At 37.7% G+C, this 26,409-nt stretch overlaps 2 protein-coding genes across 2 annotated transcripts in view; one reads left to right on the top strand and one right to left on the bottom strand.

The window, feature by feature from the left end:
• LOC119985521 overlaps positions 1-15,072 on the top strand; it is a 42,511-nt gene extending 27,439 nt beyond the window's left edge. Inside the window, exon 9 of the mRNA XM_038829810.1 lies at positions 15,031-15,072. Within this exon, the coding sequence (XP_038685738.1) occupies positions 15,031-15,072 (42 nt within the window). The remainder of the gene's footprint in view (positions 1-15,030) is intronic.
• Positions 15,073-18,933: 3,861 nt separating this feature from the next.
• On the bottom strand, positions 18,934-20,277 carry LOC119985520. Its single transcript, XM_038829808.1, has 2 exons — positions 19,880-20,277; positions 18,934-19,105 (listed from the first exon to the last, which is right to left on the bottom strand). Exons 1-2 carry the CDS (start codon positions 20,275-20,277, stop codon positions 18,934-18,936), a joined length of 570 nt encoding a protein of 189 aa, XP_038685736.1.
• Between the last annotated feature and the right edge of the window lie 6,132 nt (positions 20,278-26,409).

Genomic DNA, 26,409 nt, shown 5'->3' with positions numbered 1-26,409 from the left:
ACTTCGTCTATTCGCATATTTATCTCACGAAACATTGCACGAAGGCTAAACTAGCACGTTAGACTTCTAAGAACACTAAATAGAGTACAATGGCCCAAGTTGATGCTTTGGAATTGCTCGACTCTCTCCATAGACTAGCAATTCACTTTTTGTGCAATTTCAAACATTACTTGATCAATTCGTATCTTTACCTTACGAAACATTGCACGAAGGCTAAACTAGCATGTTACACTTCCAAGGACACTAAATAGTGCAAAACGGTCCAATTTTAAGTTTTGGAATTGGTCAATTCTCCCCATAGACGACCTTTTCACGTTTTTGTGCAATTTTAACATAACTTGGTCTATTCGCATATTTATCTCACGAAACTTTGCACGAAGGCTAAACTAGCACGTTAGACTTCTAAGAACACTAAATAGAGTACAATGGTCCAAGTTGATGCTTTGGAATTGCCCGACTCTCTCCATAGACTAGCAATTCACGTTTTTGTGCAATTTCAAACATTACTTGATCAATTCGTATCTTTAGCCGACGAAACATTGCACGAAGTCTAAACTAGCATGTTAGACTTCTAAGGACACTAAATAGAGTACAATGGTCCACTTTGAAGCTTTGGAATTGCTCAACTCTCTCAATAGATGAGCTTTTCACGTTTTTGTGCAATTTCATCATAACTTGGTCTATTCGCATCATTACCTCACGAAACCTTGCACGAAGGCTAAACTAGCATGTTACACTTCTAAGAACACTAAATAGAGTACAATGGTCAAATGTCAGACTTTTAAGAACAGTTAATAGATTACAATGGTCAAATTTGATGCTTTGGAATTGCTCAACTCTCTCCATAGACGAGCAATTCACGTTTTTGTATAATTTCAAACATGACTTGGTCTATTCATATCTTTGACTTACGAAACGTTGTACGAAAGCTCAAGTAGCAAGTTAAACTTCTAAGAACACAAAATAGAGTACAACGGTCCACTTTGACGCTTTGTAATTTCTCAACTCTCTCGATAGGCGAGCTTTAGACGTTTTTGTGCCTTTTCAAACGTAACTTGGTCTATTCGCATCTTTAACAGACGAAACGTTGCACGAAAGCTAAAGTAGCATCTTAGGCTTCTAAGAACACTAAATAGAGTACAAGGTTCCACTTTGATGCTTTGGAATTGCTAAACATTCTCCATACACGTTTTTGTGCAATTTCAAACATTACTTGATCTATTCGTATCTTTACCTTACAAAACATTGCACGATGGCTAAACTAGCATGTTAGACTTCTAAGGATGCTAGATAGAGTACAACGGTCCACTTTGAAGCTCTGGAATTGCCCAACTCTCTCCATAGATGAGCTTTTCACATTTTTATGTAATTTCAACATAACTTGGTCTATTCGCATCGTTACCTCACGAAACCTTGCTCGAAGGCTAAGCTGGCGCGATAGACTTCTAAGAACACTAAATAGAGTACAATGATCCAATTTGAAGCTTTGGAATAGCTCAACTCTCTCCATAGACGAGCTTTTCTAGTTTTTGTGGAATTTCAACATAACTGGTCTATTCGCATTTTTACTTCACGAAACCTTCCACGAAGGCCAAACTAGTATGTTAGATTTCTAAGAACACTAAATAGAGTACGGTGGTTGACTTTGATGCTTTGGAATTACTCAACTCTCTCCATAGATGAGCTTCACACGTTTTTGTGCAATTTCAAACATAACTTCGTCTATTCGCATCTGTAACATACGAAACGTTGAACGAAAGCTCAAGTAGCAAGTTAGACTTCTAAGAACGCAAAATAGAGTACAACGATCCACTTTGAAGCTTTGGAATTGCTCTACTCTCTCCATAGATGAGCTTTTCACTTTTTGTGCAATTTTTATATAACTTGGTCTATTCGCATCTTTACCTTTCGAAACCTTGCACGAAGGCTAAACTAGAATGTTAGACTTCTAAGGACACTAAATAGAGCAAAACGGTCCACTTTTAAGGTTTGGAATTGGTCAACTCTCTCCGTAGACGAGCTTTTCACGTTTTTGTGCAATTTCAACATAACTTGGTCTATTCGCATTATTACCTCACGAAACCTTGCACGAAGGCCAAACTAGCATGTTACACTTATAAGAACACTAAATAGAGTACAATGGTCAAATTTGATGCTTTGGAATTGCTCAACTCTCTCCTTAGACGAGCAATTCACGTTTTTGTATAATTTCAAACATGACTTGGTCTATTCGCATCTTTGACTTTCGAAACGTTGCACGAAAGCTCAAGTAGCAAGTTAAACTTCTAAGAACACAAAATAGAGCACAACGGTCCACCTTGACGCTTTGGAATTTCTCAACTCTCTCGATAGGCGAGCTTTAGACGTTTTTGTGCCTTTTCAAACGTAACTTGGTCTATTCGCATCTTTAAAAGACGAAACGTTGCACGAAAGCTAAAGTAACATCTTAGGCTTCTAAGAACACTAAATAGAGTACAAGGTTCCACTTTGATGCTTTGGAATTGCTAAACATTCTCCATAGCCGAGATTTACACGTTTTTGTGCAATTTCAAACATTACTTGATCTATTTGTATCTTTACCTTACAAAACATTGCACGATGGCTAAACTAGCATGTTAGACTTCAAAGGATGCTAGATAGAGTACAACTGTCCACTTTGAAGCTCTGGAATTGCTCAATTCTCTCCATAGATGAGCTTTTCACATTTTTATGTAATTTCAACATAACTTGGTCTATTCGCATCTTTACCTCACGAAACCTTGCTCGAAGGCTAAGCTGGTGCGTTAGACTTCTAAGAACACTAAATAGAGTACAATGATCCAATTTGAAGCTTTGGAATAGCTCAACTCTCTCCATAGACGAGCTTTTCTAGTTTTTGTGGAATTTCAACATAACTGGTCTATTCGCATTTTTACTTCACGAAACCTTCCACGAAGGCCAAACTAGTATGTTAGATTTCTAAGAACACTAAATAGAGTACGGTGGTTGACTTTGATGCTTTGGAATTACTCAACTCTCTCCATAGATGAGCTTCACACGTTTTTGTGCAATTTCAAACATAACTTCGTCTATTCGCATCTGTAACATACGAAACGTTGAACGAAAGCTCAAGTAGCAAGTTAGACTTCTAAGAACGCAAAATAGAGTACAACGATCCACTTTGAAGCATTGGAATTGCTCTACTCTCTCCATAGATGAGCTTTTCACTTTTTGTGCAATTTTTATATAACTTGGTCTATTCGCATCTTTACCTTTCGAAACCTTGCACGAAGGCTAAACTAGAATGTTAGACTTCTAAGGACACTAAATAGAGCAAAACGGTCCACTTTTAAGGTTTGGAATTGGTCAACTCTCTCCGTAGACGAGCTTTTCACGTTTTTGTGCAATTTCAACATAACTTGGTCTATTCGCATTATTACCTCACGAAACCTTGCACGAAGGCCAAACTAGCATGTTACACTTATAAGAACACTAAATAGAGTACAATGGTCAAATTTGATGCTTTGGAATTGCTTAACTCTCTCCTTAGACGAGCAATTCACGTTTTTGTATAATTTCAAACATGACTTGGTCTATTCGCATCTTTGACTTTCGAAACGTTGGACGAAAGCTCAAGTAGCAAGTTAAACTTCTAAGAACACAAAATAGAGCACAACGGTCCACCTTGACGCTTTAGAATTTCTCAACTCTCTCGATAGGCGAGCTTTACACGTTTTTGTGCAATTTCAAACATAACTTGGTCTATTCGCATCTTTAACTGACGAAACGTTGCACGAAAGCTAAAGTAGCACGTTAGGCTTCTAAGAACACTAAATAGAGTACAAGGGTCCACTTTGATGCTTTCGAATTGCTCAACATTCTCCATAGACAAGATTTACACGTTTTTGTGCAATTTCAAACATTACTTGATCTATTCGTATCTTTACCTTACGAAACATTGCACGATGGCTAAACTAGCATGTTAGACTTCTAAGGATACTATACTAAATAGAGTACAACGGTCCACTTTGAAGCTCTGGAATTGCTCAACTCTCCCCATCGACGAGCTTTTCACATTTTTATGTAATTTCAACATAAATTGGTCTATTCGCATCTTTACCTCACGAGACCTTGCTCGAAGGCTAAACTCGCATGTTAGACTTCTAAGAACAGTAAATAGAGTACAATGGTCCACTTCGAAGGTTTGGAATTGGTCAAATCTCTCCATAGATGACCGTTTCACGTTTTTGTGCAATTTCAACATAACTTGGTCTATTCCCATATTTATCTCACGAAACATTGCACGAAGGCTCAACAAGCACTTTAGACTTCTAAGAACACTAAATAGAGTATAACGGTCCACTTTGAAGCTTTGGAATTGCTCAACTCTCTCCATAGACGAGCTTTTCACGTTTTTGTGCATTTTCAACATAACTTGGTCTATTCGCATCTTTACCCCACGAATGGTAAACTAGCAAGTTACACTTCTAAGAACACTAAATAGAGTACAATGGTCCAATGTTAGACTTCTAAGAACAGTTAATAGAGTACAATGGTCAAATTTGATGCTTTGGAATTGCTCAACTCTCTCCATAGACGAGCAATTCACGTTTTTGTATAATTTCAAACATGACTTGGTCTATTCGCATCTTTGAGTTACGAAACGTTGCACGATGCTCAAGTAGCAAGTTAAACTTCTAAGAACACAAAATAGAGTACAACGGTCCACCTTGATGCTCTGGAATTTCTCAACTCTCTCGATAGACGAGCTTTACTCGTTTTTGTGCCATTTCAAAAATAACTTGGTCTATTCGCATCTTTAACTGAGGAAACATTGCATAAAAGCTAAAGTAGCAAGTTAGACTTCTAAGAACACTAAATAGAGTACAAGGGTCCACTTTGATGCTTTGGAATTGCTCATCATTCTCCATAGACTAGATTTGCATGTTTTCGTGCAATTTCAAACATTACTTGATCTATTCATAACTTTACCTTACGAAACATTGTACGATGGCTAAACTAGAATGTTAGATTTCTAAGAACACTAAATAGAGTACAATGGTCCACTTTGAAGCTTTGGAATTGCTCAACTCTCTCCATAGACAAGCTTTACACGTTTTTGTGCAATTTCAAACATAACTTCGTCTATTCGCATCTTTAACTTACGAACCGTTGAACGAAAGCTCGAGTAGCAAGTTAGACTTCCAAGAACGCAAAATAGAGTACAACGATCCACTTTGATGCTTTGGAATTGCTCTACTCTCTCCATAGACGAGCTTTTCACGTTTTTGTGCTATTCTAATACAACTTGGTCTATTCGCATCTTTACCTTCTGAAACCTTGCACGAAGGCTAAACTAGCATGTTAGACTTCGAAGAACAGTTAATAGGGTACAATGGTCAAATTTTATGCTTTGGAATTTCTCAACTCTCTCCATAGACGAGCTTTTCACGTTTTTGTGCAATTTCAACATAACTTGGTCTATTCGCACCTTTCCCTCAGAAAATGTTGCACGAAGGCTAAACTAGCATGTTAGACTCCTAAGAAGACTAATTAGAGTACAACGGTCTACTTTGATGCTTTGGAATTGCTCAACTCTCTCGATAGAAGAGCTTTACACGTTTTTGTGCCATTTCAAATATAACTTCCTCTATTCGCATCTTTAACAGACGACACGTTGCACGAAAGCTAAAGTAGCAAGTTAGACTTCTAAGAACACTAAGTAGAGTACAAGGGTCCACTGTGATGCTTTGGAATTCCTCAACTCTCTCCATAGATGAGCTTTACACGTTTTTGTGCAATTTCAAACAGAACTTGGCCTATTCGCATTTTAACTTATGAAACGTTGCACAAAAGCAGAACTAGCAAGTTAGAAGAACACTAAATAGAGTACAATGGTCCAATGTTAGACTTCTAAGAATAGTTAATAGAGTACAATCGTCAAATTTGATGCTTTGGAATTGCTCAACTCTCTCCATAGACGAGCAATTCACGTTTTTGTATAATTTCAAACATGACTTGGTCTATTCGCATCTTTGACTTACGAAACGTTGCACGATGCTCAAGTAGCAAGTTATACTTCTAAGAACACAAAATAGAGTACAACGGTCCACCTTGATGCTCTGGAATTTCTCAACTCTCTCGATAGACGAGCTTTACTCGTTTTTGTGCCATTTCAAAAATAACTTGGTCTATTCGCATCTTTAACTGAGGAAACATTGCATAAAAGCTAAAGTAGCAAGTTAGACTTCTAAGAATACTAAATAGAGTACAAGGGTCCACTTTGATGCTTTGGAATTGCTCATCATTCTCCATAGACCAGATTTGCATGTTTTCGTGCAATTTCAAACATTACTTGATCTATTCGTAACTTTACCTTACGAAACATTGTACGATGGCTAAACTAGAATGTTAGATTTCTAAGAACACTAAATAGAGTACAATGGTCCACTTTGAAGCTTTGGAATTGCTCAACTCTCTCCATAGAGGAGCTTTACACATTTTTGTGCAATTTCAAACATAACTTCGTCTATTCGCATCTTTAACTTACGAACCATTGAACGAAAGCTCGAGTAGCAAGTTAGACTTCCAAGAACGTAAAATAGAGTACAACGATCCTCTTTGATGCTTTAGAATTGCTGTACTCTCTCCATAGACGAGCTTTTCACGTTTTTGTGCTATTCTAATACAACTTGGTCTATTCGCTTCTTTACCTTCCGAAACCTTGCACGAAGGCTAAACTAGCATGTTAGACTTCGAAGAACAGTTAATAGCGTACAATGGTCAAATTTTATGCTTTGGAAATTCTCAACTCTCTCCATAGACGAGCTTTTCACGTTTTTGTGCAATTTCAACATAACTTGGTCTATTCGCATCTTTCCCTCAGAAAATGTTGCACGAAGGCTAAACTAGCATGTTAGACTCCTAAGAAGACTAACTAGAGTACAACGGTCCACTTTGATGCTTTGGAATTGCTCAACTCTCTCGATAGAAGAGCTTTACACGTTTTTGTGCCATTTCAAACATAACTTCCTCTATTCGCATCTTTAACAGACGAAACGTTGCACGAAAGCTAAAGTAGCAAGTTAGACTTCTAAGAACACTAAATAGAGTACAAGGGTCCACTGTGATGCTTTGGAATTCCTCAACTCTCTCCATAGATGAGCTTTACACGTTTTTGTGCAATTTCAAACAGAACTTGGCCTATTCGCATTTTAACTTATGAAACGTTGCACAAAAGCATAACTAGCAAGTTAGAAGAACACTAAATAGAGTACAATGGTCCACTTCGATGCTTTGGAATTGCTTAACACTCTCCATAGATGAGAGTTTCACGTTTTTGTGTAATTTCAACATAACTTGGTCTATTCGCATCTTTACCTCACGAAACCTTGCACCAAGGCTAAACTAGCATGTTAGACTTCTAAGAACAATAAATAGAGTACAATGGTCCAATTTGATTCTTTGGAATTGCTCAACTCTCTCCATGGACGAGCAATTCTCATTTTTGTGCATTTTCAAACATAACTTGGTCTATTCGCATCTTTAATTCAGGAAACATTGCACGAGGACTAAACTAGCATGTTAGACTTCTAATGACACTAAATAGAGCACAACGGTCCACTTTGAAGGTTTGGAATTGGTCAACTCTCTCCATGGACGACCTTTTCTTGTTTTTGTACAATTTCAACATAACTTGGTCTATTCGCATATTTATCTCACGAAACCTTGCACGAAGGCTAAACTAGAACGTTAGACTTCTAAGAATACTAAATAGAGTATAGTGGTCCAATTTGATGCTTTAGAATTGCTCAACCCTCTCCATAGACGAGCTTTACACGTTTTCGTACAATTTCAAACATTACTTGATCTATTCGTATCTTTACCTTACGAAACATTGCACGATGGCTAAACTAGCATGTTAGACTTCTCAGGATACTCAATAGAGTACAACGGTCCACTTTGAAGCCTTGGAATTGCTCAACTCTCTCCATAGATGAGCTTTTCAAGTTTTTGGGCAATTTCAACATAAGTTGGTCTATTCGCATCTTTACCTCACAAAACGTTGCACGAAGGCTAAACTAGCATGTTAGACTCCTAAGAAGACTAAATAGAGTGCAACGGTCCACTTTGATGCTTTGGAATTGCTCAACTCTCTCGATAGAAGAGCTTTACACGTTTTTGTGGCATTTCAAACATAACTTAGTCTATTCGCATCTTTAACTGACGAAACGTTGCACGAAAGCTAAAGTAGCAAGTTAGACTTCTAGGAACACTAAATAGCGTACAAGGGTCCGCTGTGATGGTTTGGCATTCCTCAACTCTCTCCATAGATGAGCTTTACACTTTTTGGGCAATTCCAAACATAACTTGGTCTATTCGCAATTTAACTTATGAAACGTTGCACGAAAGCTGATCTAGCAAGTTAGAAGAACGCTAAATAGAGTACAACGGTCCACTTTGATGCTTTGGAATTGCTCAACACTCTCCATAGACGAGCTTTTCACTTTTTGTGTAATTTCAGGGTAACTTGGTCTATTCGGAACTTTGCCTCACAAAACCCTACACCAAGGCTAAACTAGCATGTTAGACTTCTAAGAACAATAAATAGAGTACAATGGTCCAATTTGATGCTTTGGAATTGCTCAACTCTCTACATAGACGAGCAATTCTCATTTTTGTGCATTTTCAAACATAACTTGGTCTATTCACATCTTTAATTTTGGAAACATTGCACGAGGACTAAACTAGCATGTTAGACTTCTAAGAACTCTAAATAGAGTACAACGGTAAACTTTGAAGGTTTGGAATTGGTCAACTCTCTCCATGGATGACCTTTTCACATTCTTGTACAATTTCAACATAACTTGGTCCATTCGCATATTTATCTCACGAAACCTTGCACGAAGGCTAAACTAGCACGTTAGACTTCTAAGAACACTAAATAGAGTACAATGGTCCAATTTGATGCTTTAGAATTGCTCAACTCTCTCCATAGACGAGCTTTACACGTTTTCGTACAATTTCAAACATTACTTGATCTGTTCGTCTCTTTACCTTACGAAACATTGCACGATGGCTAAACTAGCATGTTAGACTTCTAAGGAGACTAAATAGAGTGCAACGGTCCACTTTGATGCTTTGGAATTGCTCAACTCTCTCGATAGAAGAGCTTTACATGTTTTTGTGGCATTTCAAACATAACTTGGTCTATTCGCATCTTTAACTTACGAAACGTTGCACGAAAGCTAAAGTAGCAAGTTAGACTTCTAAGAACACTAAATAGAGTACAATGGTCCAATTTCTTTGGAATTGCTCAACTCTTTCCATAGACGAGCAATCCACGTTTTTGTATAATTTCAAACATAACTTGGTCTATTCGCATCTTTAACTTATGAAACGTTGAACGAAAGCTCAAGTAGCAAGTTAGACTTCTAAGATCACAAAATAGAGTACAACGATCCACTTTGATGCTTTGGAATCGCTCTAGTCTCTCCATAGACTAGCTTTTCACATTTTTGTGCAATTTTAATACAACTTGGTCCATTCGCATCTTTACCTTACGAAATCTTGCACGAAGGCTAAACTAGCATGTTAGACTAAGAACAGTTAATAGAGTACAATGGTCAAATTTTATGCTTTGGAATTGCTCAACTCTCTCCATAGACGAGCTTTTCACGTTTTTGTGCAATTTCATCATAACTTGGTCTAGTCGCATCTTTACCTCAGAAAACCGTTCACGAAGGCAAAACTAAAATGTTAGACTTCTAAGAATACTAAATAGAGTACAACGGTCCACTTTGATGCTTTGGAATTGCTCAACTCTCTCGATAGACGAGCTTTTCACATTTTTGTGCAATTTCAAACATTACATGGTCTATTCGCATCTTTAGCTTACGAAACGTTGCACGAAAGCTAAACTAGCAAGTTAGACTTCTAAGAAAACTAAATAGAGTACAACGGTCCACTTTGATGCTTTAGAATTGCTCAACACTCTCCATAGACGAGCTTTTCACGTTTTTGTGTAATTTCAACATAACTTGGTCTATTTGCATCTTTACCTCACGAAACCTTGCAACAAGGCTAAACTAGCATGTTAGACTTCTAAGAACAATAAATAGAGTACAATGGTCCAATTTGATGCTTTGGAATTGCTCAACTCTCTCCATAGATGACCTTTTCACGTTTTTGTGCAATTTCAACACAACTTGGTCTATTCGGATATTTATCTCACGAAACCTTGCACGAAGGCTAAACTAGCACGTTAGACTTCTAAGAACACTAAATAGAGTACAATGGTATAATTTGATGGTTTGGAATTGCTCAACTCTCTCCATAGACTAGCAATTCGTGTTTTTGTGCAATTTCAAACATTACTTGATCAATCCGTATCTTTACCTTACGAAACATTGCACGAAGGCTAAACTAGCATGTTAGACTTCTGAGGACATTAAACAGAGTACAACGGTCCACTTTGAAGCTTCGGAATTGCTCAACTCTCTCCATAGACGAGCTTTTGAAGTTTTTGTGCAATTTCAACATAACTTGGTCTATTCGCTTCTTTACCTCACGAAACCTTGCACGAAGGCTAAATTAGCGTGTTACACTTCTAAAAACACTAAATAGAGTACAATGCTCCAATTTAATGCTTTGCAATTGCTCAACTCTCTCCATAGACGAGCAATTCACGTGTTTGTATAATTTCAAACATGACTTGGTCTATTCACATCTTTAACTTACGAAACGTTGCACGAAAGCTCAAGTTCCAAGTTAAACTTCTGTGAACACAAAATACAGTAAACGGTCCACTTTGACGCTTTGGAATTTCTCAACTCTCTCGATAGACGAGCGTTACACGTTTTTGTGCCATTTCAAACGTAACTTGGTCTATTCGCATCTTTAACTGACAACAAAACGTTGTACAAAAGCTAAAGTAGCAAGCTAGACTTCTCAGAACACTAAATAGAGTACAAGGGTCCACTTTGATGCTTTGGTATTGCTCAACATTCTCCATAGACGAGATTTGCACGTTTTTGAGCAATTTCAAACATTACTTGATCTATTCGTATCTTTACCTTACGAAACATTGCACGAAGGCTAAACTAGCATGTTAGACATCTAAGGATACTAAATAGAGTATAATGGCCCACTTTGAAGCTTTGGAATTGCTCAACTATCTCCATAGACGAGCTTTTCACGTTTTTATGTAATTTCAACATAACTTGGTCTATTCGCATCTTTACCTCATGAAACCTTGCACGAAGACTAAACTAGCATGTTAGACTTCTAAGAACACTGAATAGAGTACAATGGTCCAATTTGATGCTTTGAAATTGCTCAACTCTCTCCATAGATGAGCTTTACACGTTTTTGTGCCATTCTAAACATAACTTGGTCTATTCGCATCTTTACCTTCCGGATTAATGCACGAAGGCTAACCTAGCATGTTAGATTTCTAAGAACACTAAATAGAGTACGTGGTGGACTTTGATGCTTTGGAGTTGCTCAACTCTCTCCATAGACGAGCTTTACAAGTTTTTGTGCAATTCCGAACATAACTTCATCTATTCGCATCTTTAACTTACGAATCGTTGCACAAAAGCTAAAGCAGCAAGTTCGACTTCTAAGAACACCAAATAGAGTTCAACGGTCCACTTTGAAGCTTCGAAATTGCTCAACTCTTTCCATAGATGTGTATTACACGTTTTTGTGCAATTTCGAACATAACTTCATCTATTCGCATCTTTAACTTACAAAACGTTGCACAAAAGCTAAAGTATCAAGTTAGACTTCTAAGAACACTAAATAGAGTACAATGGTCCTATTTGATGCTTTGGAATTGCTCAACTCTTTCCATGGACGAGCAATCCACGTTTTTGTATAATTTCAAACATAACTTGGTACATTCGCATCGTTAACTTACGAAACGTTAAACGAAAGCTTAAGTAGCAAGTTAGACTACTAAAAACGCAAAATAGAGTACAATGATGCACCTTCATTCTTTGGAATTGCTCTACTCTCTCCATTGACGAGCTTTTCACGTTTTTGTGCAATTTTAATATAAGTTGATATATTCGCATCCTTATCTTATGAAACCTTGCACGAAGGCAAAACTAGCATGTTAGACTTCTAAGAATAGTTAATAGATTATAATGGTCAAATTTTATGCTTTGGAATTGCTCAACTCTCTCCATAGACGAGCTTTTGACGTTTTTGTGCAATTTCAACATAACTTTTTCTATTCACATCTTTACCTCACAAAACCTTGCACGAAGGCTAAACTAGCACGTTAGACTTCTAAGAACACTAAATAGAGTACAACGGTCCACTTTGATGCTTTGGAATTGCTCAACACTCTACATAGATGAGCTTTACACGTTTTTGTGTAATTTCAACATAACTTGGTCTATTCGCATCTTTACCTCACGAAACCTTGCACCAAGGCTAAACTAGCACGTTAGACTTCAAAGAACACTAAATAGAGTACAACGGTCCCCTTTGATGCTTTGGAGTTGCTCAACGCTCTCCATAGATGAGCTTTACACGTTTTAGTGTAATTTCAACATAACTTGGTCTATTCGCATCTTTACCTCACGAAACCTTGCACCAGGGCTAAACTAGCACGTTAGACTTCAAAGAACAATAAATAGAGTACAATGGTCCAATTTGATGCTTTGGAATTGCTCAACTCTCTCCATAGATGAGCTTTACACGTTTTATGTCATTCCAAACATAACTTGGTCTATTCGCATCTTTACCTTCCGGATCAATGCACGAAGGCTGAACTAACATGTTAGATTTCTAAGAACACTAAATAGAGTACAGTGGTGGACCTTGACGCTTTGGAATTGCTCAACTCTCTCCATAGACGAGCTTTACGCGTTTTTGGACAATTTCAAACATAACTTCGTCTATTCGCATCTTTAACTTACGAAACGTTGCACGAAAGCTACAGTAGCAAGTTAGACTTCTAAGAACACTAAATAGAGTACAACGGTCCACTTTGAAGCTTTCGAATTGCTCAACTCTCTCCATAGACGAGCTTTTTACTTTTTTATGTAATTTCAACATAACTTGGTCTATTCGCATCTTTACCTCACGAAACCTTGCAGAAAGACTAAACTAGCATGTTAGACTTCTAAGAACACTAAATAGAGTACAATGGTCCAACTTGAAGCTTTGGAATTGCTCAACTCTCTCCATAGATGAGCTTTTCACGTTTTGTGCAATTTCAACATAACTTGGTCTATTCGCATCTTTACCTCACGAAACCTTGCACGAAGGCTAAACTAGCATGTTAGATTTCTAAGAACAGTAAATAGAGTACGGTGGTGGACTTTGATGCTTTGGAATTGCTCAACTCTCTCCATAGACGAGCTTTACAAGTTTTTGTGCAATTCCAAACATAACTTCATCTATTCGCATCTTTAACTTACTAATCGTTGCACAAAAGCTAAAGTAGCAAGTTCGACTTCTAAGAATACCAAATAGAGTTCAACGGTCCACTTTGAAGCTTTGGAATTGCTGAACTCTCTCCGTAGATGGGTTTTACACGTTTTTGTGCAATTTCGAACATAACTTCATCTATTCGCATCTTTAACTTACAAAACGTTGCACAAAAGCTAAAGTATCAAGTTAGACTCCTAAGAACACTAAATAGAGTACAATGGTCCTATTTGATGCTTTGGAATTGCTCAACTCTTTCCATAGACGAGCAATCCACGTTTTTGTATAATTTCAAACATAACTTGGTATATTCGCATCTTTAACTTACGAAACGTTAAACGAAAGCTTAAGTAGCAAGTTAGACTTCTAAGAACGTAAAATAGAGTACAATGATACACCTTGATTCTTTGGAATTGCTCTACTCTCTTCATTGACGAGCTTTTCATGTTTTTGTGCAATTTTAATATAAGTTGGTCTATTCGCATCTTTACCTTACGAAACCTTGCACGAAGGCTAAACTAGCATGTTAGACTTTTAAGAACAGTTAATAGAGTATAATGGTCAAATTTTATGCTTTGGAATTGCTCAACTCTCACCATAGACGAGCTTTTCACGTTTTTGTGCAATTTCAACATAACTTTTTCTATTCACATCTTTACCTCACAAAACCTTTCACGAAGGCTAAACTAGCACATTAGACTTCTAAGAACACTAAATAGAGTACAACGGTCCACTTTGATGCTTTGGAATTGCTCAACACTCTCCATAGATGAGCTTTACACGTTTTTGTGTAATTTCAACATAACTTGGTCTATTCGCATCGTTACCTCACGAAACCTTGCACCAAGGCTAAACTAGCACATTAGACTTCAAAGAACACTAAATAGAGTACAACGGTCCACTTTGATGCTTTGGAGTTGCTCAACGCTCTCCATAGATGAGCTTTACATGTTTTTGTGTAATTTCAACATAACTTGGTCTATTCGCATCTTTACCTCACGAAACCTTGCACCAAGGCTAACCTTATGAATCTTTGTGTTAATCTTGACTTAATACATACTAAGTTTGCTCCGATACCATTTATTGGTTGCTAAAACTAATTTTAGACACGCAGCGGAAGCTAACTAGGATCGTCTTAGCATAGGTATAAATCAAAATTTAACAAACGATGCCCTACGGCCATAGCGTGTTTTTGCCTAACATGCTTCTAAAAATTTATTTGATCTCAAATCTTATTTTAACATGTTAATCAAACACACAAGATCAAGTTTTAATCTTTGTAAATAATCCTAGCATGCTTCTAGGTTTATATCGTAGCAATTATTAAAACAAGATCAAGCACACACAACATGGCATCAAGAAAGTTAGGGATTAACCAACCTCTTCAAAATCGAGGTCCTAAGCTTTCTTCTTTTCTTGAACGCACGAACCACCGGCTTGATCTCTACCAACTTGGAATGTCTACGTCGTTTCCTTGGTATTCCCCTTAATCTCATTGCGAACGTGCAAAGCAAAGAATCACCGATTGGTGGTGAACCAAAAATCAACTATACGGCCATCACCTTTTTTAAAACTCAATACTTTGTTTTTCTTTGTATTTAATAGGACACGGTTGTGTCACAATTGTGCTGTCGAAGAATTGAGTAAATCGTAGAGCACATGTTGTATTTATATAAAAATAATAGAGTCCCTATTAGGTTTAGTTTTACTAATCCAATGGGAATTAGGAAAACCAATAAAGGAGACATTGTCAACTACTTATAATTGACGCCTCTTTTATTTCTCATTGGGCTGTCCATGTTTTTGCAATGCAAAGCATGCTTGGCCCAATACTTCAAGAATTCAAGGCTCAAATATTATTTTGATCCTTAGCCCATTCTTGACTTTAATTTTGATTATGTAAAATCTTTATTTTACAATCCAAATCAAAATTTTGAGACTTATTATTTTATCATAAATACACTTACAAGAATTTTGTATATCTTAACAAAAATAATTTCATCTTAGGGTTATCTTTGAAAATCCAAAACCCAATAAAATTATATCTATTTGTCATACAAATTCTATTCTTGTAAATATCCCAATGACCGTTGTGATATGGTGAAATTTGCCGATCTTCCTTTAATAGGACGAGAGACTAAAATGAGGCTACCAAGGGGACTCCGCAGGACAAACAAATCTAGGCTCCCAAAATATTATTCTTTACCGACAAGCCCTATGACTAGAAATAATATTTCAATCCAATGTTCGTCTGACACCACCTGAACTATGGATGAACTCCCAGAGATGTACGATACTTACATCGAGGCTTTTCCTTATTAGAAACCTATCCCTGACCTATGAGATGTGTACGAATATATCCTCCATGCAACACCCGGTAAGTTGAAGTGAGAGTTTGTGTACTATCAAACACTCCAAAGTCCATATTTCCCCTGAGTTCTCAGTTCCCTTATATCTATCCACTAAGCGTATTAGATTGACTCGTCGATCAATCTAGATGCTAACGCTTGATCCATAAGGATCACTCTACAGAGTTTCTGGGTAGATTAATTTGAACCTCTCAGGTGGGTGCTTACACTTCCGTATCCCGAAAGTACATGAATGACTATTTTGTAGGTATGCTCCCACACCCTAGTGGCATACATCCAATCCATCGAGTATATTGACAATAGTGTGTGTCTCACTCATTGATGAATCAAAACGCACACGCTATAAGTATGAAAGTATTGACCTACTCAAGCTTAAGAGATATCGTACTCTCACAGCAATAGGATGAACAACTCATTGATAGTACTTTTCTGGTTGTTCTTTCCTATGTAAGTCCGTCAATGTATGTTTCCTTACATACACCAGTGTACCAATCCGAGACTCCTCTCGAGTGATCAAGACAAACCACTCCCCTATTTGGAGATGTCCATGCACTACAACCTATATCAACAAAGTGCCTAACTTTGTTAATCTGGTTGTGACTAATTTATTTCGGATGTAATAGTGAATCTTGTGTCTGTCTATACTCACACATAAAGTGTATCTGAGTATCCAAGATTACTATAAATAACATCTCTAGACATTGATGGAACATTCATACATAAATGAAAAGACATTTAATACACATAATGCAATATTAAATATTCATCAATAAACCTCAGAACTGTCATACATGGTATGTTTTTAGGACATAATCCCAATAAACTCCCACTTGGACTAAAGAACATACTCCCTAAAGCATCCTAACACCCATTCCCTCTACATGAGCTTTGAAACTCTTTCCAGTAAGGGCCTTGGTGAATGGATCCGCCAAGTTGTGTAATGACGCAATCTTTAGTATCTCCACTTCCTTTCGCTGCACGAACTCCCTTATCAAATGGAACTTACGTTCTATGTGTTTTCCTTTACTGTGGTAACGAGGTTCCTTGCTTTGAGCTATTGCACCCATATTGTCACAATATAAAGTGATAGGTCTCTCAACGCTAGGGACTACCTCTAATTCCATAAGGAACTTTCTCAACCAAATTGCCTCTTTAGCGGCTTCTGAAGCTGCCACATATTCGGCTTCCATGGTGGAGTCTACGATGCAAGTTTGCTTCACACTCCTCCAACTTATGGCTGCACCACCAAGTGTAAACACGTAACCGGATGTGGACCTTCTAGAGTCCTTGTCTGCTTGGAAATCCGAATCAGTATAACCCACTGGAACGATTTCATCACTATGGTAAACAAGCATATAATCTTTCGTTCTACGAAGATACTTGAATATATGTTTGACCGCCGTCCAGTGATGCAAGCCAGGGTTAGATTGATATCTACTAACCAATCCTACTACATAGCAGATGTCTGGCCTAGTACAAAGCATAGCGTACATGAGACTGCCAACTGCGGAAGCATATGGCACCTTACTCATTTCACGCTTCTCTTCTTCCGTCTTAGGACAGTTGTCCTTCGAAAGAGGTACTCCATGTCTAAAAGGTAAAAGACCTTTCTTGGAGTCATGCAATGCGTACTTGACTAGAATCTTCTCTATGTATGTGGCTTGGGAGAGAGCTAATGTTCTAGTTCCGCGATCTCGCATAAGCTTGATGCCTAGAACATAGCTTGCTTCTCCTAGGTCTTTCATGTTAAACTGATTGGATAACCATATCTTGACCGCTGATAAAGTTGCAGTATCATTTCCGATGAGCAATATGTCATCAACGTAGAGAATTAAGGACACAATTATCCCGCCGTCCAATCTCTTGTATACACACGGTTCATCAGGGTTTTGATCAAATCCGTAGGATTTAAGCTTGCAAACCATATTTTGCTGACTTTCAGTAACGAATCCAGTGGGTTGCATCATATAAATGCTTTCGTCTAGATGGCCATTGAGGAAAGTCGTCTTGACATCCATCTGCCATATCTCATAATCAAAATGAGCTGATATGGCGAGAAGTATTCTGATGGACTTAAGCATGGCTACAGGTGAGAAAGTCTCCTCATAGTCTATACCCTCTTTCTGAGTATAGCCCTTCGCCACCAACCTTGCTTTAAAGGTTTCAACCTTTCCATCTACTCCTCTTTTCCTTTTGTAGACCCATTTGCACCCTATGGGTTTTATTCCGTCGGGTATGTCTACAAGATCCCACACTTCATTAGAATACATAGACTCTAATTCAGATTCCATCGCTTTGAGCCAATGATCTGCATCAACATCAGAAACTGCTTTTTCGTAACTAGTGGGATCTGGTTCAAGTTCGTCAGACACTACCAAAACTGACTCTCCAAAGTACATGAACCTTTCAAGAGGTCGTGAGACCCTCCCACTACGACGAAGCTCTAGTGTTCATCCAAAATTGTTTCGGTTATTTGTTCATTCTCAACATTTTCTGTTGGACCGGAAGTTGAACCATCAAGATTTTGTTCTTCAAGGATTATCTTCCTTGGTTCACTGCTGTTGATACAATCCTCTTCTAAGAATCTAGCATTCGTGCTAATGAATACTTTTTGACTATCAGGATTGTAAAAATAGCCACCACGAGTCCTTTTAGGAAATCCAACCCAATAGCACAACACAGATCTTGGTCCAAATTTAGTTGTCTTATCTGCCAGTACAAAAGCCGAACATCCCCAAACTTTTAGATTTCTAGGATCAGACTTGCGTCCAGTCCACATCTCATGAGGTGTCTTTGATACTGACTTAGACGGTACTAAATTCAAGATGTGCATGGCAGTTTCTAGGGCATATCCCGAAAAAGATTCAGGAAGAGTTGCATGACACATCATGCATCTTACCATATCCAGTAGAGTTCTGTTTCTCCTTTCTGCTACCCCATTTTGTTGAGGCGTTCTAGGTGCAGAAAGCTGAGTAACAATGCCATTATCCGTGAGATACTGTTTATACTCATCTGGCATGTATTCGCCACCACGGTCAGACCGTATAGCTTTGATGCGTTTATCCAATTGGTACTCCGCAAAAGCCTTAAACTCTTTGAACTTGTCAAAAGCCTCAGACTTGCGGCGCATTAGATAAATTCATCCATGCCTAGAGTAATCATCAGTAAAAGTAATGAAGTACTCAAAACCTCCTCGGGCTTGTACCGTCATCGGTCCACATACGTCTGTATGCACCAACGCAAGCAAATCATTAGCCCTAAGGCCTTTGGACTTGAACGACCTCTTAGTCATTTTACCTTCTAAACAAGACCTACATTGTGGCATACTGTTCATATCTAATGGGCCGAGTGACCCATCATGAACTAGCCTATTGATTCTTGTTTGGTTAATATGGCCAAGTCGTAAGTGCCAAAGGGTTTCCTCATTGGATATGGCCTTTCTCTTTCTAGATTCAGCATGCATAATATCACAATTATTACCAGAGTAGGAATTTGGATGTAAATAAAACAGATTTCCATTCATAGTTCCAGAGCATATTTCCTTTCCATATCTACTAATTGTAACATTAGAAAGGAAAGATAAATGATACCCTTCTGACATTAAACTTGAAACTGAAATTAAATTTCGTCTAATATCCAGAACATAAAGGCAATCATTCAATGTTAAAATCTTATTACATCCAAAATATAAATTAACTATTCATACTTTAGTAGCTTCTACTATGACTCCTGAAGCAGTCCTCAAAGTGATTTCCCCTTTATTAAGTTTCCTGGTTTCCTGAAACCCCTGCAATGAATTGCAAACATGATTAGTGGCTCCAGAGTCTACAATCCAGGATACAGTAGAATCAACCACTAAACAAGTCTCAATAAATAGAATATTACCCTCAATCTGCTTCTTTGCTAGAAGCTTTGGGCAATCACTTTTCCAGTGCCCTTTCTGGTTGCAATGAAAGCATTTGCCTTTCCCCTTCACAACCTTGCCCTTTTTCTTTATCTTTGGGCCTTTGGCAGCAGTGGCTTGCTTCTTCTTATTCTTAGGCTTTTTGGGCCCAGAATTAGAAACTTTAACAAAATGGACTTGCCTCTCCTTTCCCATTATCTGCTCAGCGGATTGAAGTTCCTTCATAAGCATTGGAAGAGACATCTCCATCTTGTTCATGTTGAAGTTCAACTTGAACTGGGAGAATGAGCTTGACAAGGTCTCCAAGACCATATCCATCTGTGTTTGTCCATCGATTTCAGCACCAAGATCCAAGGCTTCATAGAGGTACTCCATGACCTTGAGCATATGCTCTCTCACGGGAGTACCCTCGGCCTGCTTGGCGTTCATCAACTTCTTTATCGCTTGCTGCCTTGCAGGACGAGTGCTTTGTTGGAACATTTCTTGCAGACTGAAGATCATGTCTCCAGCTGTCTGCATGCTCTCATGTTGTTTCTGTAAGACTGGCAATAAAGACGCTAAGATATAGCACTTGGCCATGTCATTGGCATTGATCCATTTTTGCCGAGCCAATCTGTCCTCATCTGTTGGGTCAGGGCCCAACTCAGGACAATCCTCGATCAGAACATACTTGTACCCACCTGAGGTGAGCACTATGTCCAAGTTTCGTTTCCAGTCAACATAATTCGGTCCAGATAGTTTGTTTTCATTCAATATGGAAATAAGTGGAGAAAACGACATCTGAAATTTAGAACATTTAAAATGCATCAGATGAATGCTCCAATTATTTAATCTTTTTACATATCTACTAAGTAATAAAAACCCAAACATTTACTAAATAAAATGTAATAGCATATCAACCAACAACAATTGCTTGCCTAGTTGACCCAAGTCTAACTCAGTCAAATAAATTCAAGCGTCTAGCCTTTTGGGCCTCTTGAATTTCTTGATCACTATTTATTTGGCTCCTTTGTAGGTTGAGTGTAAACCAAGGTTTAACCTACTGGAACTTGCTCATGTGAAAACTCCATCCCGGAGGGGGGTTGCGCGTGCAACACGAGTAAGCTTTCATACAAGCGTGTCATAAGTTATCAGCTTTCAATTCTACTATTGCAACTAATGGATACTCCATCCTAGAGGGGGGTTGCGCATGCAACATGAGTAAGTACCCATCTACAAGTAAGAATCAAAATTTCCACTTGAAATCCTCCCACTAGACCTGGCATATAAACTCCATCCCAGAGGGGGGTTGCGCATGCAACACGAGTAAGTTTATATACCCTAGTGAGGATTAACCTTTGGGAAGCCGTGGGTCATGTCATTAGATATAACCCTCTCCCACTCAATAATTTATTATTAGGGTTTTTCTGGTTGAAGATTACCTTAGATCCTAGTGGCTCGAATCAACCTTTAATCGTTAACCAATTATGTAATTCCACGTGATTAAACTCATAATTATTCCCAATAGTTAATTAGGTGATTAACCTAAATCTTTAATCTATTAAATTATGCCACGAAAGTTCATCTAATCATGTAATTACATGTAGCTTATAAGATGTCGAAAGGTGATTCCTAATAAGCCCGGTGCCAAGGCTTGTTTATATGCCAATTTAATCATACATCCATTCACATAAGTAAAAGCATAATTGAATAAAGCAAAATAAACAAACATAATAAACACATATGATACTGTATCTAAGCTGTTCTTCATGGTGTCCAACATGCAGATATCCATCTCCAATCGTGACTCGAAGACTAGGGAGAAACCCTAGCCGTGGGCCGTGAGTCTGCTTCACTTTCGGGAATTTTCTTTGTGTCGAACTCCATCACGAACCTGCGTTCGCGACTTCCAGAGGCTGTCCAGGGGTGTCCCTAGTCCAGAAATATTTTGGTTACCCAAAAAAATTGAGGTACAACCCGAAATACCCCTTAGGAACACTCCAAGCACAAATCTGGAAAATCTGTCGCGCACACAACTTGTCTTGGCTGCTGCAATTTTTCAGCGGTGTTTCTTCGCGATTTATTCATGCTTTTCTATTCATAACATCACTAAGTACTAGTACAAAAATCCTATGCCTTGGGGAAGGCTTACAAGTGATTCTAATGAATTTACAAAGCATGGAAACTACAAATCTGAAAAAAAAAAAGCAGCTTTACAAAAAATATCCCATAGACTCTAAACGCGAGCCTATGGGTTACAACCCAAAACAATAAAATTAAATAAATTAATACCAGCTTAGCACAGTATCTCAAGGCTGCAAAACAAGTGTTAGTGGCATCCAAAAATTCACAAAATCAATCGCACACCCTAGGCACCAATCTAGCGCGCAATTGTTTTTCTTATGAATCTTTGTGTTAATCTTGACTTAATACATACTAAGTTTGCTCCGATACCATTTGTTGGTTGCTAAAACTAATTTTAGACATGCAGCGGAAGCTAACTAGGATCGTCTTAGCATAGGTATAAATCAAAATTTAAGAAACGATGCCCTACGGCCATAGCGTGTTTTTGCCTAACATGCTTCTAAAAATTTATTTGATCTCAAATCTTATTTTAACATGTTAATCAAACACACAAGATCAAGTTTTAATCTTTGTAAATAATCCTAGCATGCTTCTAGGTTTATATCCTAGCAATTATTAAAACAAGATCAAGCACACACAACATGGCATCAAGAAAGTTATGGATTAACCAACCTCTTCAAAATCGAGGTCCTAAGCTTTCTTCTTTTCTTGAACGCACGAACCACCGGCTTGATCTCTACCAACTTGGAATGGCTACGTCGTTTCCTTGGTATTCCCCTTAATCTCATTGCGAACGTGCAAAGCAAAGAATCACCGATTGGTGGTGAACCAAAAATCAACTATACGGCCAACACCTTTTTTAAAACTCAATACTTTGTTTTTCTTTGTATTTAATAGGACACGGTTGTGCCACAATTGTGCTGCCTAAGAATTGAGTAAATCGTAGAGCACATGTTGTATTTATATAAAAATAATAGAGTCCCTATTAGGTTTAGTTTTACTAATCCAATGGGAATTAGGAAAACCAATAAAGGAGACCTTGTCAACTACTTATAATTGACGCCTCTTTTACTTCTCATTGGGCTGTCCATGTTTTTGCAATGCAAAGCATGCTTGGCCCAATACTTCAAGAATTCAAGGCTCAAATATTATTTTGATCCTTAGTCCATTCTTGACTTTAATTTTGATTATGTAAAATATTTATTTTACAATTAAAATCAAGAATTTTGTATATCTTAACAAAAATAATTTTGTATACTTCAAGAATTCAAGAATTCGGGACTTATTATTTTATCATAAATACACTTACAAGAATTTTGTATATCTTAACAAAAATAATTTCATCTTAGGGTTATCTTTGGAAATCCAAAACCCAATAAAATTATATCTATTTGTCATACAAATTCTATTCTTGTAAATATCCCAATGACCATTGTGATATGGTGAAATTTGCCGATCTTCCTTTAATAGGACGAGAGACTAAAATGAGGCTACCAAGGGGACTCCACAGGACATACAAATCTAGGCTCCCAAAATATTATTCTTTACCGCCAAGCCCTATGACTAGGAATAATACTTCAATCCAATGTTCGTCTGACACCACCTGAACTATGGATGAACTCCCAGAGATGTACGATACTTACATCGAGGCTTTTCCTTATTAGAAACCTGTCCCTGACCTGTGAGATGTGTACGAATATATCCTCCATGCAACACCCGGTAAGTTGAAGTGAGAGTTTGTGTACTATCAAACACTGCAAAGTTCATATTTCCCCTGAGTTCTCAGTTCCCTTATATCTATCCACTAAGCGTATTAGATTGACCCGTCGATCAATCTAGATGCCAACGCTTGATCCATAAGGATCACTCTACAGAGTTTCTGGGTAGATTAATTTGAACCTCTCAGGTGGGTGCTTACACTTCCGTATCCCGAAAGTACATGAATGACTATTTTGTAGGTATGCTCCCACACCCTAGTGGCATACATCCAATCCATCGAGTATATTGACAATAGTGTGTGTCTCACTCATTGATGAATCAAAACGCACACGCTATAAGTATGAAAGTATTGACCTACTCAAGCTTAAGAGATATCGTACTCTCACAGCTATAGGATGAACAACTCATTGATAGTACTTTTCTGGTTGTTCTTTCCTATGTAAGTCCGTCAATGTATGTTTCCTTACATACACCAGTGCACCAATCCGAGACTCCTCTCGAGTGATCAAGACAAACCACTCCCCTATTTGGAGATGTCCATGCACTACAACCTATATCAACAAAGTGCCTAACTTTGTTAATCTGGTTGTGACTAATTTATTTCGGATGTAATAGTGAATCTTGTGTCTGTCTGCACTCACACATAAAATGTATCTGAGTATCCAAGATTACTATAAATAACATCTCTAGACATTGATGGAACATTCATACATAAATGAAAAGACATCTAATACACATAATGCAATATTAAATATTCATCAATAAACCTCAGAACTGTCATACATGGTATGTTTTTAGGACATAATCCCAACACAACTCTCTCCATATACGAGCTTTTCACTTTTTTATGTAATTTCAACATAACTTGGTCTATTCGCATCTTTACCTCACGAAACCTTGCAGAAAGACTAAACTAGCATGTTAGACTTCTAAGAACACTTAATAGAGTACAATGGTCCAACTTGAAGCTTTTGAATTGCTCAACTCTCTCCATAGACGAGCTTTTCACGTTTTCGTGCAATTTCAACATAACTTGGCCTATTCGTATCTTTACCTCACGAAACCTTGCACGAAGGCTAAACTAGCATGTTAGATTTCTAAGAACAGTAAATAGAGTACGGTGGTGGACTTTGATGCTTTGGAATTGCTCAACTCTCTCCATAGACGAGCTTTACAAGTTTTTGTGCAATTTCCAACATAACTTCGTCTATTCGCATGTTTAACTTACCAAACGTGGCACGAAAGCTAAAGTAGCAAGTTAGACTTCTAAGAACACTAAATAGAGTACAATGGTCCAATTTGATTCTTCGGAATTGCTCAACTCTTTCCATAGACGAGCAATACACATTTTTGTATAATTTCAAACATAACTTGGTCTATTCGCATCTTTAACTTACGAAACGTTAAACGAAAGCTCAAGTAGCAAGTTAGACTTCTAAGAACACAAAATAGAGTACAATGATACACTTTGATGCTTTGGAATCGCTCTACTCTCTCCATAGACGAGCTTTTCACGTTTTTGTGCAATTTTAATATAAGTTGGTCTATTCGCATGTTTACCTTACGAAACCTTGCACGAAGGCTAAACTAGCATGTTAGACTTATAAGAACAGTTAATAGAGTACAATGGACAAATTTTATCCTTTGGACTTGCTCGACTCTCTCCATAGACGAGCTTTTCACGTTTTTGTGCAATTTCAACATAACTTGGTCTATTCGCATCTTTACCTCATGAAACCTTGCACCAAGGCTAAACTAGCATGTTAGACTTTGAAGAACAATAAATAGAGTACAATGGTCCAATTTGATGCTTTGAAATTGCTCAACTCTCTCCACAGACGAGCTTGTCAAGTTTTTGTGTAATTTCAACATAACTTGGTCTATTCACATCTTTAACTGACGAAACATTGCACGAAAGCAAAAAGAGCAAGTTAGACTTCTAAGAACACTAAATAGAGTACAAGGGTCCACTTTGATGCTTTGGAATTGCTCAACTCTCTCCATGGGCGAGCTTTACACCTTTTTGTGCAATTTCAAACATAACTTGGTCTATTCGAATTTTAACTTCCGAATCGTTGCACGAAAGCTAAACTAGCAAGTTAGTACAACGGTCCACTTTGATGATTTGGAATTGCTCAACACTCTCCATCAACGAGCTTTTCACGTTTTTGTGTAATTTCAACAAAAATTGGTCTATTCGCATCTTTACCTCACGAAACCTTGCACCAAGTCTAAACTAGCATGTTAGACTTCTAAGACCAATAAATAGAGTACAATGGTCCAATTTGATGCTTTAGAATTGCTCAACTCCCTCCATAGACGAGCAATTCACGTTTTTGTGCATTTTCAAACGTAACTTGTTCTATTCGCATCTTTAACTTAGGAAACGTTGCATGAAAGCTAAACTAGCAACTTAGACTTCTAATAACACAAAACAGAGTACAACGGTCCACTTTGATGCTTTGGAATTGCTCAACTCTCTCCATAGACGAGCTTTACACGTTTTTGTGTAATTTCAAACATAACTTGGTCTATTCGAATTTTAACTTCTGAAACGTTGCACGAAAGCTAAACTAGCAAGTTAGTACAACAGTCCACTTTGATGCTTTGGAATTGCTCAACACTCTCCATCAAAGAGCTTTTCACGTTTTTGTGTAATTTCAACATAACTTGGTCTATTCGCATCTTTACCTCACGAAACCTTGCACCAAGGCTAAACTAGCATGTTAGACTTCTAAGAACAATAAATAGAGTACAATGGTCCAATTTGATGGTTTGGAATTGCTCAACTCTCTCCATAGACGAGCAATTCACGTTTTTGTGCATTTTCAAGCATAACTTGTTCTATTCGCATCTTTAACTTAGGAAACGTTGCATGAAAGCTAAACTAGCAACTTAGACTTCTAATAACACAAAACAGAGTACAAT

This window comes from Tripterygium wilfordii, chromosome 19, assembly GCF_013401445.1.
Source record: "Tripterygium wilfordii isolate XIE 37 chromosome 19, ASM1340144v1, whole genome shotgun sequence".
Lineage (NCBI taxonomy): Eukaryota > Viridiplantae > Streptophyta > Magnoliopsida > Celastrales > Celastraceae > Tripterygium > Tripterygium wilfordii.
This window is presented reverse-complemented; position numbering and strand designations above follow the sequence as displayed.